This window comes from Limulus polyphemus, unplaced genomic scaffold (genome assembly GCF_000517525.1).
Source record: "Limulus polyphemus unplaced genomic scaffold, Limulus_polyphemus-2.1.2 Scaffold3521, whole genome shotgun sequence".
NCBI classification, from domain to species: Eukaryota; Metazoa; Arthropoda; class Merostomata; order Xiphosura; family Limulidae; genus Limulus; species Limulus polyphemus.
This window is the reverse complement of record NW_013669131.1, coordinates 1-13,863: the sequence shown is the minus strand read 5'-3', so window position 1 is coordinate 13,863 and position 13,863 is coordinate 1. Positions and strand designations below refer to the sequence as shown.

Here is a 13,863-nt window from a genome sequence, read left to right as displayed (position 1 = left end):
TGGAAAACGAATAGATAGATAGATAAACCGATATGTGGCGCCATCTAGTGTACCTAAATTCATCTAGAAATTTTCATAAAGTGACCTGAAAAACGGGGCTAACTCGGTAAACCCGTGGCCCGATTTTAACGAAACTTGTTTTATTCCGTTTCTATTCTCATTTCATTACCAATTTGGCGCTATTGTGCGCCGTTTTTGCTGTATTTAATTACAGACTAGCAAACAAACAATCTCAGAGTTTTAGTAGTATATAGATATATTAACCAATATCTACTCGTTAATTATAGATTAACAGTAGTTAACCAATATGTACTCGTTAATTATAAATTAACAGTAGTTAACCAATATCTAGTTTTAATTAAAGAGTTTTAGGGTTCATTAACTACAAAATAAAGTCGCTTTTTTGATGTCGTATATATGTAACTATCTAAGGTAGCCGCTCAACGCACGGGGAAGACATAAGGTCAACTGGGGATGTGACATAGGGGGTTAGATCCGAGCGTTGACCCCCATGTTGCCCTATAGGTTTGATGACAAACAGTTCGGTATTTTCGCCAGTTATAAGTAGGCATAATAAAATACGGGGAAGACGATATAGAAGGGTCAGATTCGAACATCGACTCTCTATGTCATTCCCCGTAGGTCTGGAGATTCCGTGCTAATTTCGGTGACGATAGTTCCAGCGGTTCGCCAGTCACAAGCGGATACACACATACACACACACAAATAATAGTCTAGATATACTGTACAAACTGAAATGAAAACTGGATTAAAACTTTAAATGTTATACCCTTTTACTTCTTAGTTTAAAAAAAGCTGATCCAGTACCTGATGATGACAAAACCTTGTCGAAACGTTGTACATTTGCTGTTATGTTAAACTTATATTAAAGTTTTTCTTCATTACCCATTCAAGCCGTCTCCAGCCATTATTGATCCAGATCAAGTAGTTCTAAACAAACTATTGTATTTTACAGATAACATCGTATATATTGGTATAAATTACGTTTTGTCATTCTGATAATATTTGACGGAAAACTGTTCTCCAACTTTTACTGGCTACTCTCTCTGATAATATTTGACGGAAAACGGTTCTCCACCTTTTACTGGCCACTCTCTCTGATAATATTTGACGTAAAACGGTTCTCCACATTTGACTGGCCACTCTCTCTGATAATATTTGACGGAAAACGGTTCTCCACCTTTTAATGGCCACTCTCTCTGATAATATTTGACGGAAAACGGTTCTCCACATTTGACTGGCCACTCTCTCTGATAATATTTGACGGAAAACGGTATTTCACATTTGACTGGCCACTCTCTATGATAATATTTGACGGAAAACGGTTTTTCACATTTGACTGGCCACTCTCTATGATAATATTTGACGGAAAACGGTTCTCCACCTTTTAATGGCCACTCTCTCTGGTAATATTTGACGGAAACTGTTCTCCAGCTTTTACTGGCTACTCTCTCTGATAATATTTGACGGAAAACTGTTCTCCACATTTGACTGGCCACTCTCTCACTTAATATAAATCACACCCAAAAGTACCTGTTAGTCTGTTTCAAAGTTAATCTATTAATATAAATCACGCCCAATAGTACCTGTTAGTTTGCTTCAAAGTTAATCTATTAATTTAAACCATACGTAAAAGTACCTGTTAGTCTGTTTCAAAGTTAATCTATTAATATAAATCACACCCAAAAGTACCTGTTAGTCTGTTTCAAAGTTAATCTATTAATATAAATCACACCCAAAAGTACCTGTTAGTCTGTTTCAAAGTTAATCTATTAATATAAATCACATACAAAAGTACCTGTTAGTCTGTTTCAAAGTTAATCTATTAATTCAAATTATTTCACAGACTTTACAAATTCTAATTGTGTTACACTCTTGGTTTCACTCAGAGCCAAAGCTCTAAGCTACTTATACCGCCCACTGTGAAAAGTAATTGTTAAGCGTTTCAGTCATGCTAAGATCCACTCAACAATAACACACGGTATATCTACATTTTTATTGTTTAAATTACGTCACATTTTGAAATGTGAATAATAGTGTGATTAACTGCTAACAATTTAGTGTAGAATATCCTGCTTAAGAAATAAAAGTTGGCATCAACATTATTCATGCCTCTTCTCCCGTCATTCCAAAGGTGAATGTTGAGCTTTGCCTGCGTGCGCAGCTTTTCAAACGGAAGACAAACGAACGCTCGGACAGACACCACGGTTCACAATATATATAAGATATACGGCGGTTAACGTTTCCAAACTTACACTTCCAGAGTAACTTAGTTTTTAAGGAATGAACAGTGAACGAACAGTATGTAAGTATAGAACGAAGTAAAGATTTGTAAATAGTGTAGTCTCAGCAGGATTAAGAAAAACGATGTCGGCTTCAAGGGATGAATAATTATCAAAACTCTAATGCTTTTCAGAAAACCTAAAGAAGCTGTATTTATTTCTTTGCTTGTGAGCTATTCGCCATAAACAAAGTAGCAGAAGAGATACCCAATTTAAACTAATGCATTTATGAAACGTAAGTTTCTTTCTTTGTTAAATTTCTCGCAAAACTAGTCGAGGCTATCTGTGCTAGCCGTCCACAACTTTATAGTGATAAGCGAGCACGTTCGATGACGGGATTCAAACCCGTAACTCACAAATTACGTGTCGAGTGCCCTAACTACTGGGCTTGTGAAACGTAAGAATGGAAACAAAATTGTTTTGTGTGTCTCCTATTTATACGTAACCTCCGGACACACGAGCGGAAGTTACGTATAAATAGGGGACACACAAGCGGAAGTTACGTATAAATAGGGGACACACAAGCGGAAGTTACGTATAAATAGGAGACACACAAGCGGAAGTTACGTATAAATAGGGGACACACAAGTCCTATTTATACGTAACTTCCGCTTGTGTGTCCCCTATTTATACGTAACTTCCGCTTGTGTGTCCCCTATTTATACGTAACTTCCGCTTGTGTGTCTCTCATCTACTAAATAACTCAACGATCGAAATGAAAATGTCGGAGAGATTACAGCAGATTCATTCATACTAACAACAAAATTCAGTGAAAAGCTTGAGAGCGTATAACGCTAAAATTTTGGATTAAATTCCTGCACTGGCATATACCCATTGTGCAGCTTTGCACTTAGCAACAAAGCAAACAAAAAAAACAATCTAAAAAATGTCACGTTGGAGACTCAGCGGTAACCTTTAGAGCTTATAACGTTATAATTCATGGTTAGATTCCTGCACGGGCACACTGCATATGTTTTGCAGCTTTTGCAATTAACATCAAAACAAACGAAAAAGTGAAAAAAAAAAGCTATCTGATAGCTCAGCGGTAAGCTTAAGGACTTATAACGCTAAAATTTGGGCTTTGATCTTTCCAGCGGCCACAGCACAACTACCTCATTGTATAGTTTTGCTCTTAAAACCAAAAAAATCCAGAAATGTAACCCATTTTCCAATTTTACTTCAAGTATTCATACAATTAAACTATTTTTCTAAAATTATTGTAATGATTTGTTTTTGTAGTGGAATTCCGCGAGTAAACATATTGTTTGTTTTTTCTTAATTTCGCGCAAAGCTACACGAGGGCTATCTGCGCTAGCCGTCCCTAATTTAGCAGTGTAAGGCTAGAGGAAAGGCAGCTAGTCATCACCACCCACGCCAACTCTTGGGCTACTCTTTTACCAACGAATAGTGGGATTGACCGTCACATTATAACGCCCCACGGCTGAAAGGGCGAGCATGTTTGGTGGGACGGGGATTCGAACCCGCGACCCTCAGATTGCGAGTTGAGCGCCTTATCCACCTGGCCATGCCGGGCTAGTAAACATATATATAAGAACGGTTTTATTTTATCTGTTTATATGGATTGTATGACATTTATATGGTGATATAAAAAGATAAAATAAAAAACGTTTTGGTCGGATTCGTTTGCTTTCAGGAATTTTGAAAATAAATCACGAGTATTAAATGGAATACCATAAATCATGCAGATAAAATACAGTTTGTTAGTTATATTGTTTCCGTTTAGATTTTTATGACTTATCCCCTTCCAGCTTTATACGTCATATAAAAGATTTAAAAGTCACGAAAGATAAATTTAAATTGGAAACTGTAACGTATCTCGTATAAAAACCACATACAAGATAATGATTTTTAGGCGGTTTGGTGAAGGCTTTGTTGTTTTAAGAAAATAACTTTAGATTAATGGACCATTATGATAGTGAATGTCTTATCTCTTATCTGTGTACTTTCGTGTATACGTTACTGAATTTCAAGGACCACAAAATACGACATTTTCCCATATGTTTAATATTCAGAACAATTGTCGCGTGCATTCACAAAGTACATTACAAGCTTTACCATACAAATATTAACTAACATTATTAGAAAGTTTAGCTTAAACTAAAAACTCTCTCGTTAACTTCCCAACTACAAATAATAGTTCACCAATGGTAATTTACCTTCGTACTACCATTAAAACTACTAGGAAATTGTTTTTTTTGTTTGTTTTTTTAGTATATGATAACAAATATGTCGGAATTCGTAAGCTTTATCTTAAAAATATTAATTATTCTTTAGAAATAGAATCAAGAAATTATGGATACTTTTACGACGATTACCAACACTGCAACAACATTTGATTTTTTTTAAAAGTACGTATATTATGATTGTATAACAAAAGACAGTGAAGCTACTACACGTATCATAGGTTTCTTGCTAAAATGTGAATATTAGAACCCACAATGAATAATTACAGTTACTTTGTGCACAAGCGAAGCTCGGACCTCTTCGAAAACACATAATAAGAAAACCAATACTTAAACACTAACGACACTGTACAGAAGACGAAAGTACATTTCCTAGTAAATAATATTTCAAACCTATGAAAAAGTTTAAAGTAGTGTTTGCTAGGCATTCAAACGTTCGTAGTTCTTGACTAACACAAGTATCATAGTAGGATTTAATCCAGATAAAACACACACACTACACGAAAAATCAAAAAATCACATATTAAACGTTGAAGTTAATACAGTAACTGATATTTTGCCTTAGGCAAGAGAGACACAATAGTTATAATTCAAGTGCAGGATTTATATAAAAAAAAAAGGAAACACTTTTCTTTTATTCTGCATTCATGAAAACGTAAAATATTCAAGCACCAGAAGTTTAACAAGAACCTTCACAACTTTCAAGATATTCACATTGATTCATCACACATTCACAACTGGACCCTGCTTAACGCCGATAGATATGTCCTGTTCAAGTTGATTAGGAAGATTTTCTTGTCTGAAAGTCTGCCTCTCCTGGACCTTCATTCGACACAGCTTTCTTAGAAAGTTCCTCCAGGAATCCAGAGTTTTTCCGGACCATATCCAGAACCCGGATGTAATCCCGACCACCAGACACATGAAGTACTTGAGCATGAAGATCGAATAATCTGGTCGAACGTCAGTTGCATTACAAGGACAGTTATGTCTTTGTTCCCAGGCTTCCCGGAAGTGTTGTTCATAAAGGTAACATCCAATGACCACTGTGGCTGGAACCGTGTACAGAACCGAAAACACACCAATTCGAATCATTAGCTTCTCCAGTTTGTCTACTTTATCTTCGGCTTGTTGTCGTATGACACTTCGGATTCGAAAGAGCTCTACGAATCCAGCCAACAAGAAACAAGTGCCCAAAACAAGATACACGCAGAGAGGTGCTAATACGAAACCTCGCAGAAAAGTGAGTTCTTGGTTCCCTACATAACAAATACCAGCTACTGGGTCTCCATCTATTCCATCCAGGGCTAGAACAGAAATTGTTTTAACAGCTGGCACTGTCCAGGCAGCAACGTGAAAATATGAAGAATATCGAGATATTGCTTCGTTTCCCCACTTGAGCCCTGCAGCTAGAAGCCATGTTAGTGCTAGCATAACCCACCAGAGGGAGCTAGCCATGCCAAAAAAGTAGGTCAGAATGAATACAAAGATGCACGTGGCGGATCGTTCGGAGCTTGAGTAAACAATGATAGGGCCATCACAGGCCACTGCCTCATGACCTGCTCCAAGACGAATCATGTAGCCAATGGACACCATAAGGTAACATGCTGACAGAAAGATTATTGGACGCTCAGGATATCGGAAACGGCCTACATCAATCAGAAAAGTTATAACTGTGATACTAGTGGACACACAACATAATACTGACCATAGTCCTAGCCAAAGGTTGGCAAACTTATGCTCATCTATAGAATAAAAATTGCCATGACAAGCTATTGCACAATTCACAACACCACCTGTTTCTACCTTGTTATAGTATTTTTTATTCTCATTTTCCGTTACGCTTATCATAGGGTAGCGGCACCTGCATCCACACTTGGGATCAAAATGAGGACCGTATGTGGTAAGTGGAATTTCAAAGTCTTTGTCAAAGGTAGGATGTTCATTTAGCTGTAGAGTGGTGTTATATTTGGAGGTCTCAGAAATTTCGAGTGGGTTTTTATTTTCACCTGGAAAAATTGGACGGTTTGGTTTTTTTCCTTCTTGTTCATCCATACAGAGATTACCAGGATCACCATACTCGGGAAAATTGTAACAGTGAAGCCTATCGGGCCAAGTGAACCCGTACTGTTGCATAATTGGTGCACATCCAGTTCGAGCGCGTTCACAGACTGATCGACATGATGGGATAGAACCAGAATAATCCGGCATGCAAATGGGAGTATAAACTGAACAAAGGAAGAACAGCAGATCTCCAGAGCATTGAATTTCAACCAAAGGCCAGAACTGGTGAGCCTCCAGGCCAGCCTCCTCTTGGGTTTCGTGATAGAACTGGTTAGGCATAGACGTATAGTTGTATCCTACGTTTTTACACATGGGGATTGTTATTTCTTCACATTTCTGAAAGCTCGAGCTACTTTCTTCAACCTGTACCCCAGATGTACCGACAGAAGCTAGCAAGACCCAGATCCCTATCAGCTTTGAGGAATTACTACACAGAAAGAACGGAATATTTTTAAACGACTTCATCTCTCACCAAACTAGAATATGTAGAGAAAGAGGCATATCCTGCAGGATACCACCAACTGTGTTCGATAAGAATCTACTTCCTATCACGAAATGGAAATATTTGGAAAGAAAGGTCTTTTCTCTTCAGTTAAAACGAACTACAGACCTTTGTTGTAAACCAGTTTGATGAATACGGCGGCCGTGGAGCTTCGTGAGACTCGTTGGAATTTAGTTGACAACTATAAATAGAGATATCAAAAAAAGGTTTTATTAAGTGAGACGGAGAATACAATAGAATTATAAATAAACAGGTGACTCGGACAAATTAGCAGCGAAAGAAGTACTACTGTTTAACGAGCAGAGTATGAAACACTAAAACAGCCATAAATTTACCACTAAAACATTCGTAAAATGTCAATAAAAATTAGTGCACGTGAGGACGGTGGCTACCTTGTTAGAGACATAATTTTATGGGTGGCGTGATTACGTAATAAAACTATTTACTGCGATGTATGTCCACTAACACTCAACGTTGAGTGGTTATACTAATACGATAGTCTGAAAAATGTTATGTCTTTCTGGAGTTGGGTTTAACTTGTTTCTCGTTGCCTTTTCCAAGATTGGAAAAATAACAAAAGATATTCAAATTCAAGATTTAATTAAGATCTCAAACGATGAAATTGATACCCTGCCACCAAATTCAAAGTCGTTAAGTCCCACAACATTAGGAACTCAGTGATATATACTATAGTCGAGCCGAAGTTTTTTTTTTTTGGTGTTTTCGGAAAGTAGCCATTTTTCGGGTTAAAACAAAATAAAGAAATACAGAAAAAACAAAAGTGACTTTTTTTTTCTTCGTTCTGTCGCCCTCTGTACACAAAAGGATTATTACGGAAAGCAAGTAAATTTATATTCGACTTAGGATTTTTCTGTATGTTACAAAGAATAATGAAAGACACATCCGCTTATTTGCCTTCACCTTTCGAGAGATGGTTATAGGACCAACATACGTTACAATCTTCTTTATCTGCTAACGTTTATTAACAAACACAGAAGTCTAACATAAAAATGTCATTAATTTGATTATAATATGGTATAATAGAAATAAAAAATAAAAACCCACTAATGCTCCCCTTCTCAAGTTGAAATAAAGTAGAAAATAAATCACTCAACGTTTCGAAATGCGTTAAATTGTATATAAAAAAAAGGTATGTTTTAGACGCTTCAGAATTTTACGAATTTAGGTAAGGCATAAAAGTATACGAGTTAATAGAAACATACTGGTTTTCCTTACCACGTATTGATCGTCTTCTTTGTTGCCCAGCGCAGCAAGTTGTTGACTGAGAAAAGATTAAACTAACCTAGAAACTGTAGTTCTGAGTTGTTCAATGCCGCTCACTGCTTTGCAACGTTCTGTCGTTTCTATCTGTACAAGACAGCGGAATTTCTTACAATTGATGCTACTTAGCTGCAAATAAGTGATATCAGAGTAAAATAAAAACGCTTCTATAAACCTTGGCGTTGACGCCAGTAGCTCTCTGGTTGCTCTTGTCCAATGTGACACAGAACAAAAATCGATCTTAGCTTCCATCCTGCACGCGCAACGCCTTCTCTAACCTCAACGTGAATTCACTCGATTGAAGAAGGGAGAGAAAGGGCGGGGAAGCCGCAGCTCTGTCCACGTAGATTCCTAATATATATATGTTTCGTGTAAGCCATTTGGCAGAGTGAAATTGATGTGTAGGAATGGCACGGGTTGCTTTACGTTTTAACGGTAATCTTTGGAACAATCTCAATAATTATGTTGTAGAAGTGAGTATGCGATTATCCTATGGTCATTTTGCGCTTTGCGTAATTTTATTTCTACTTCTACGGAAATAGAACATAAATAAAACAGTGTGATGGATTGGTATTTAGAAATTTTTTACGCAAAGATACACAAAAGGCTACCTGTACTTGAAATGAGGGAAGGTAACTAGTCAACAGCACCCACCGCCAAATATTGGGCTACTTTTGAAAATATGTTTGTTTGTTGAATTTAGCAGACAGCTACTCGAGGACTATATACACTTTCCGTCTCTAATTTGGAGTTAATAGACTAGAGGAAAGGCAACTAGTGAAAACCACCCGCCGCCAGCGCTTGGGCTACTCTTTATCAACGAATAATGAGACTGGTCGTTAAATTGTAACGTTCCCCCCACCGCTGAAACGGTGAACATGCTCGGTGACGGGATTCGAGGAATAATGAAAAGAAAAGTAAAAAATTCAAGAACAACACCTGGCCAAGTTTTGGGTGCACTAAATTTACATGTGCAAATCTATCTCATTTCCCCCCCCCCAGTGGCACAGCGGTATGTCTGCGGACTTACAACGCTAGAAACCGGGTTTCGATACCCGTGGTGGGCAGATCACAGATAGCCCTTGTGTAGCTTTGTGCATAATTAAAAACAAACAAGTATCTCATTTCAGTCACACTATATCCAATAAAAGTTTCTTTGTTAGCCTACGTAAATCCCAATCCATCACATGACCGGATATGGCTCAATGATTTGTGGTTCGCGTCCCGTTCCCGCAAAACCCGCTATTCGCATTTTGAGAAGTTAGTGCGCTGTAAGAGTGATGTTCAAATCCTACAATTTGGTAAGGATTCCGTGATGTGCAAGTAAGCGTGTGTAGTATCGATACTAAAGTAAAGCTTAGAACTATTTTAATCACAAATAAAAATAACCCAATAATGAAAACAAATACATCTTTAATTACAGATTAAAAAAAAAAAGCTAATGTTTCCATCTACCAAAGGAACTTGTTAGAACTGGGGGACATTTAAATTATACGTCTCTGTAATACGGATTTGGCTTTCGGCTTTATAACAGACGGGGGGTTATAGGTGGAACTAGTCACGAAAATGTCACGTGGTTAAATTAATAGTAGCGAAAGACGAGGAAATTGAAGTTTGCGACAGCTGTAATTTTCTGTCATGAAAAATTTATTGAATCGAAGCACGCTGGTTGGTACGTAAAACATTAAAATCAATATTTCCAGGTTAGTTTTGTTTCAAAGGCGTCACATTTTATGTGTAATTAACCAGATATAAGTTTATTTATTTATATCATTTAGTCTCGTTTTTCAAAGCATAAACACTTCCAGTTAATTATAAACTTTAATGCCTGCAATCGCATCCGCCTATAATAATGTGAACAAGTATGTTGATATTCCAAGTTAATTTTCTCACCAGTTTTATTGATCTGAGTCGTTAGTATGGTGTCAGTTAAACCGACTACGTTTATCATTCTTCTCCCTATACATAAAGGAGTTTTTTTTTTCTTTGAGATAATTGACTACCATTTATGAGCCAATGTTTAAGCGACTTTAAATACTGAGACCTTTACTAAACCTCAGACGAATCTTTTAAAATGATGTTCCTTGTTCACACCATCCCCGAAAACTTGACCAACATTGATTTTTCTGAATTTATTTTAACTGCCTGGTGCACGTGTATAAAATAGACTCCAATTAATTAATTATTTGAGTGGATCAGCGGTAAATTTACAGACGTACAATACTAAAATCCGGGGTTCTAATCCCCTCGGTGGATATAGCGCATATAGCCCGTTGTGAAGTTTATGCTAAACCAAGAACAACAACAACAACGTACTTTATTAAGTATATAATGTAGGTTAAGATTAATGGCAACAATAACAACGTCCTTTGTTAAGTATATAATATAGTTTAAGGTTACTGCCAACAATAACAACGCCCTTTATTAAGTATATAATATAGTTTAAGTTACTGCCAACAATAACAACGCCCTTTGTTAAGTATATAATATAGTTTAAGTTACTGCTAATAATAACAACGTCCTTTATTAAGTATATAATATAGCTTAAGTTACTGCTAATAATAACAACGTCCTTTATTAAGTATATAATATAGTTTAAGTTACCGCCAACAATGACAACGTCCTTTATTAAGTATATAATATAGTTTAAGGTTACTGCCAACAATGATAACGTCCTTTATTAAGTATATAATATAGTTTAAGTTACTGCCAACAATAACAACGTCCTTTATTAAGTATATAATATAGGTTAAGTTACTGCCAACAATAACAACGTCCTTTATTAAGTATATAATATAGTTTAAGGTACTGCCAACAATGACAACGTCCTTTATTAAGTATATAATATAGTTTAAGGTTACTGCCAACAATGACAACGTCCTTTATTAAGTATATAATATAGTTTAAGTTACTGCCAACAATAACAACGTCCTTTATTAAGTATATAATATAGGTTAAGTTACTGCCAACAATAACAACGTCCTTTATTAAGTATATAATATAGCTTAAGTTACTGCGTTATTAGATTTCATAGTAGAAAGTGGATGAATAATCCAGAGTTCGAAGTGTAATTCAAGTTGGCAATTGATATATATATTCATATATCTTAAACGTGACAGTTTTAACGCTGAAAGTTGACGAAAAATTGGAATTAAGCAAACCTAGCATTCGTGATAGAATTCTTACGTTAGGCTGTGGATTATTATCAATGAGAAGTGTGTAAATATAGCATTTCATATCTATTTTTTTATCTCTGTATCGTTCAATACCACAACTCACAAGCCTAAAATGGTATTTATATATGAAGCACCAAGGATATATTGTGAAACGTACAGCTGCCTTTTTTTCTTCAATCCTGTAGTTATGGAGTTTCGCCACCTACCGACGATTTCAGGTATTAATTATATAATTTATACATTTTTCTTAGATATAAGGCAAGTGGTGAAAAGATATTCTTTTATAAAAATAAAATACTAGGACTAATATCAGGCGAGTAATAATTTGAGTAGTTAAAAAGTGTTAGTAGCAATCACTAGAGCACAGATGGTAGCGCCCTCACCTACTATCCGAGAGGTTTTAGGTTCAAATCTGAGAGGATATATCATGAAAAAACAAAACAGGGAAAAAGCCACGTTGTTGTGTGAGAGATGAAGGCATTCGACCTGAGATTTGCTTTCTTATTATTGTTTATACACATTTATAAACATTTTAACACAGACTGAAATTGAAAGCGGTGATGTATTTATTTGCCCTATTAAAGCTATAAAAGGCGAATACACCTTATTAAATAATTAGATGCAAGGATGATAAATATTCCTGATGTTAAGAAAGTAGTGAGCGACTGTTGTTGTTTTTTTAGTTCCGCTTACGACCGTTGGGCCACCTTAGCTGCACACATAGTCCATGCTAAGAGATTGCCCGCTACTCTTATAACGCACCCACAGCTTAAAGTACGGCGGATATTTTGTAGTATCGCACGAACTCGAACTCGACTCGACAGTTTCGAAATCCAGAGCTCTCCCACAGGGCTACCCTACGCCTCCAGAAAGTTAAACCATTTGAACCAGTTCAGCAAGAGCAAGTTAAACATTTTAACTGATTTCAGCAACAAGTTAAACCATTTGAATTTGTTCCGACAACAGCAAGTTAACCATTTTAACTGATTTCAGCAACATCAAGTTAAGCCATTTGAACTGGTTCAGCAGCAGCAAGTTAAACATTCGAACTGATTTAGCAACAGCAAGTTAAACCATTTGAAGTGGTTCAGCAACAGCAAGTTAAACCATTTGAACTGGTTCAGCAAGAGCAAGTTAAACCATTTGAATTTGTTCCAGCAACAGCAAGTTAAACATTTTAACTGATTTCAGCAACAGCAAGTTAAGCCATTTGAACTGGTTCAGCAACAGCAAGTTAAACATTCGAACTGATTTAGCAACAGCAAGTTAAGCCATTTGAACTGGTTCAGCAATACCATGGTAAACAACAAGTGATTTAGATTCTCGCTCAGTGAAATCATATTATGATGACCAAGATTATACACAAGCTTAATATATGATTTTGTAGTTTATGTTTATAATATATAGAAAAGAAAGGCTTAGAATCAAGGTACTCGTTAAATGGATTTTCAAAGACTATTTCGTGTCTCCACATTTACTCCAGCAAAGCTTTAAATAGTGCTATTATTTAGTATTCCTAAAGCTCTAATTCACTTCCATCTGTTTACACTGTTGGAGTTGGTCTTTTCTTAACTGGGCTAAAATAAACAATGTATACACACAAGGAAAAAAATGTAAGGTTAATTTTTTTTGTATTTGTATTTGTTATAGCTACTAAGGTTATCATCCTCCGTCCTTAACTTTGAACTACTGCCTAGAAGGGATGGCAGCCACTCTTACATCTCACCCACAGATTAAAATGCGCATGATTTTTTGTGTTGTCACACGGATTCTATCCCAACTTACCAGCTCCAAAAACGATTCCAACCCAACTCACCAGCTCCAAAATGTCCAGAACTCTACCACAGAGTCAATTCACACCCAAAGTAAGATAAAGAAATCAAAGGTTGTAATATATATTTGAAATACTCACGTATATTCTGTAATTTTAATATAATTTACTTCAATAACACGGTCAAACCAACACATGACTAAACTATTTTATCGAATAAACTCGTGACTTGTAAACTTAACTTTAAAAGTCAATTCAATTTTATCTGTTACAGTCCGCTGTACGTATGAAGAAAAAATACACTTTGACCTTAAGGAAAATATCCTAATCATCTTGTGCTTGTGTTCTTGAACATTTGAACACAGATCACTTATAGTAGCTTGTCAACCTGAGTATTGTCATCTTCCTGAAGACTTGGACATACAGTAGGTTACTTATAGTAGCTTGTCAACCTGAGTATTGTCATCTTCCTGAAGACTTGGACATACAGTAGGTTACTTATAGTAGCTTGTCAACCTGAGTATTGTCATCTTCCTGAAGACTTGGACATACAGTAGGTTACTTA

At 36.2% G+C, this 13,863-nt stretch overlaps 1 protein-coding gene across 1 annotated transcript; it reads right to left on the bottom strand.

Moving 5' to 3' along the window:
* Positions 1 to 4,309: 4,309 nt before the first annotated feature.
* On the bottom strand, positions 4,310 to 8,990 carry LOC106469509 (frizzled-8-like). The gene is made up of 2 exons (XM_022398049.1): positions 8,307 to 8,990; positions 4,310 to 7,251 (listed from the first exon to the last, which is right to left on the bottom strand). The coding sequence occupies exon 2, from the start codon at positions 7,031 to 7,033 to the stop codon at positions 5,231 to 5,233; it is 1,803 nt and encodes a 600-aa protein (XP_022253757.1). The 5' UTR covers positions 7,034 to 7,251; positions 8,307 to 8,990; the 3' UTR covers positions 4,310 to 5,230.
* Between the last annotated feature and the right edge of the window lie 4,873 nt (positions 8,991 to 13,863).

Excerpts from the sequence above, each read along its gene's own strand:
- LOC106469509 (XM_022398049.1), bottom strand. The coding sequence starts at position 7,033 with ATGAAGTCGTTTAAAAATATTCCGTTCTTTCTGTGTAGTAATTCCTCA.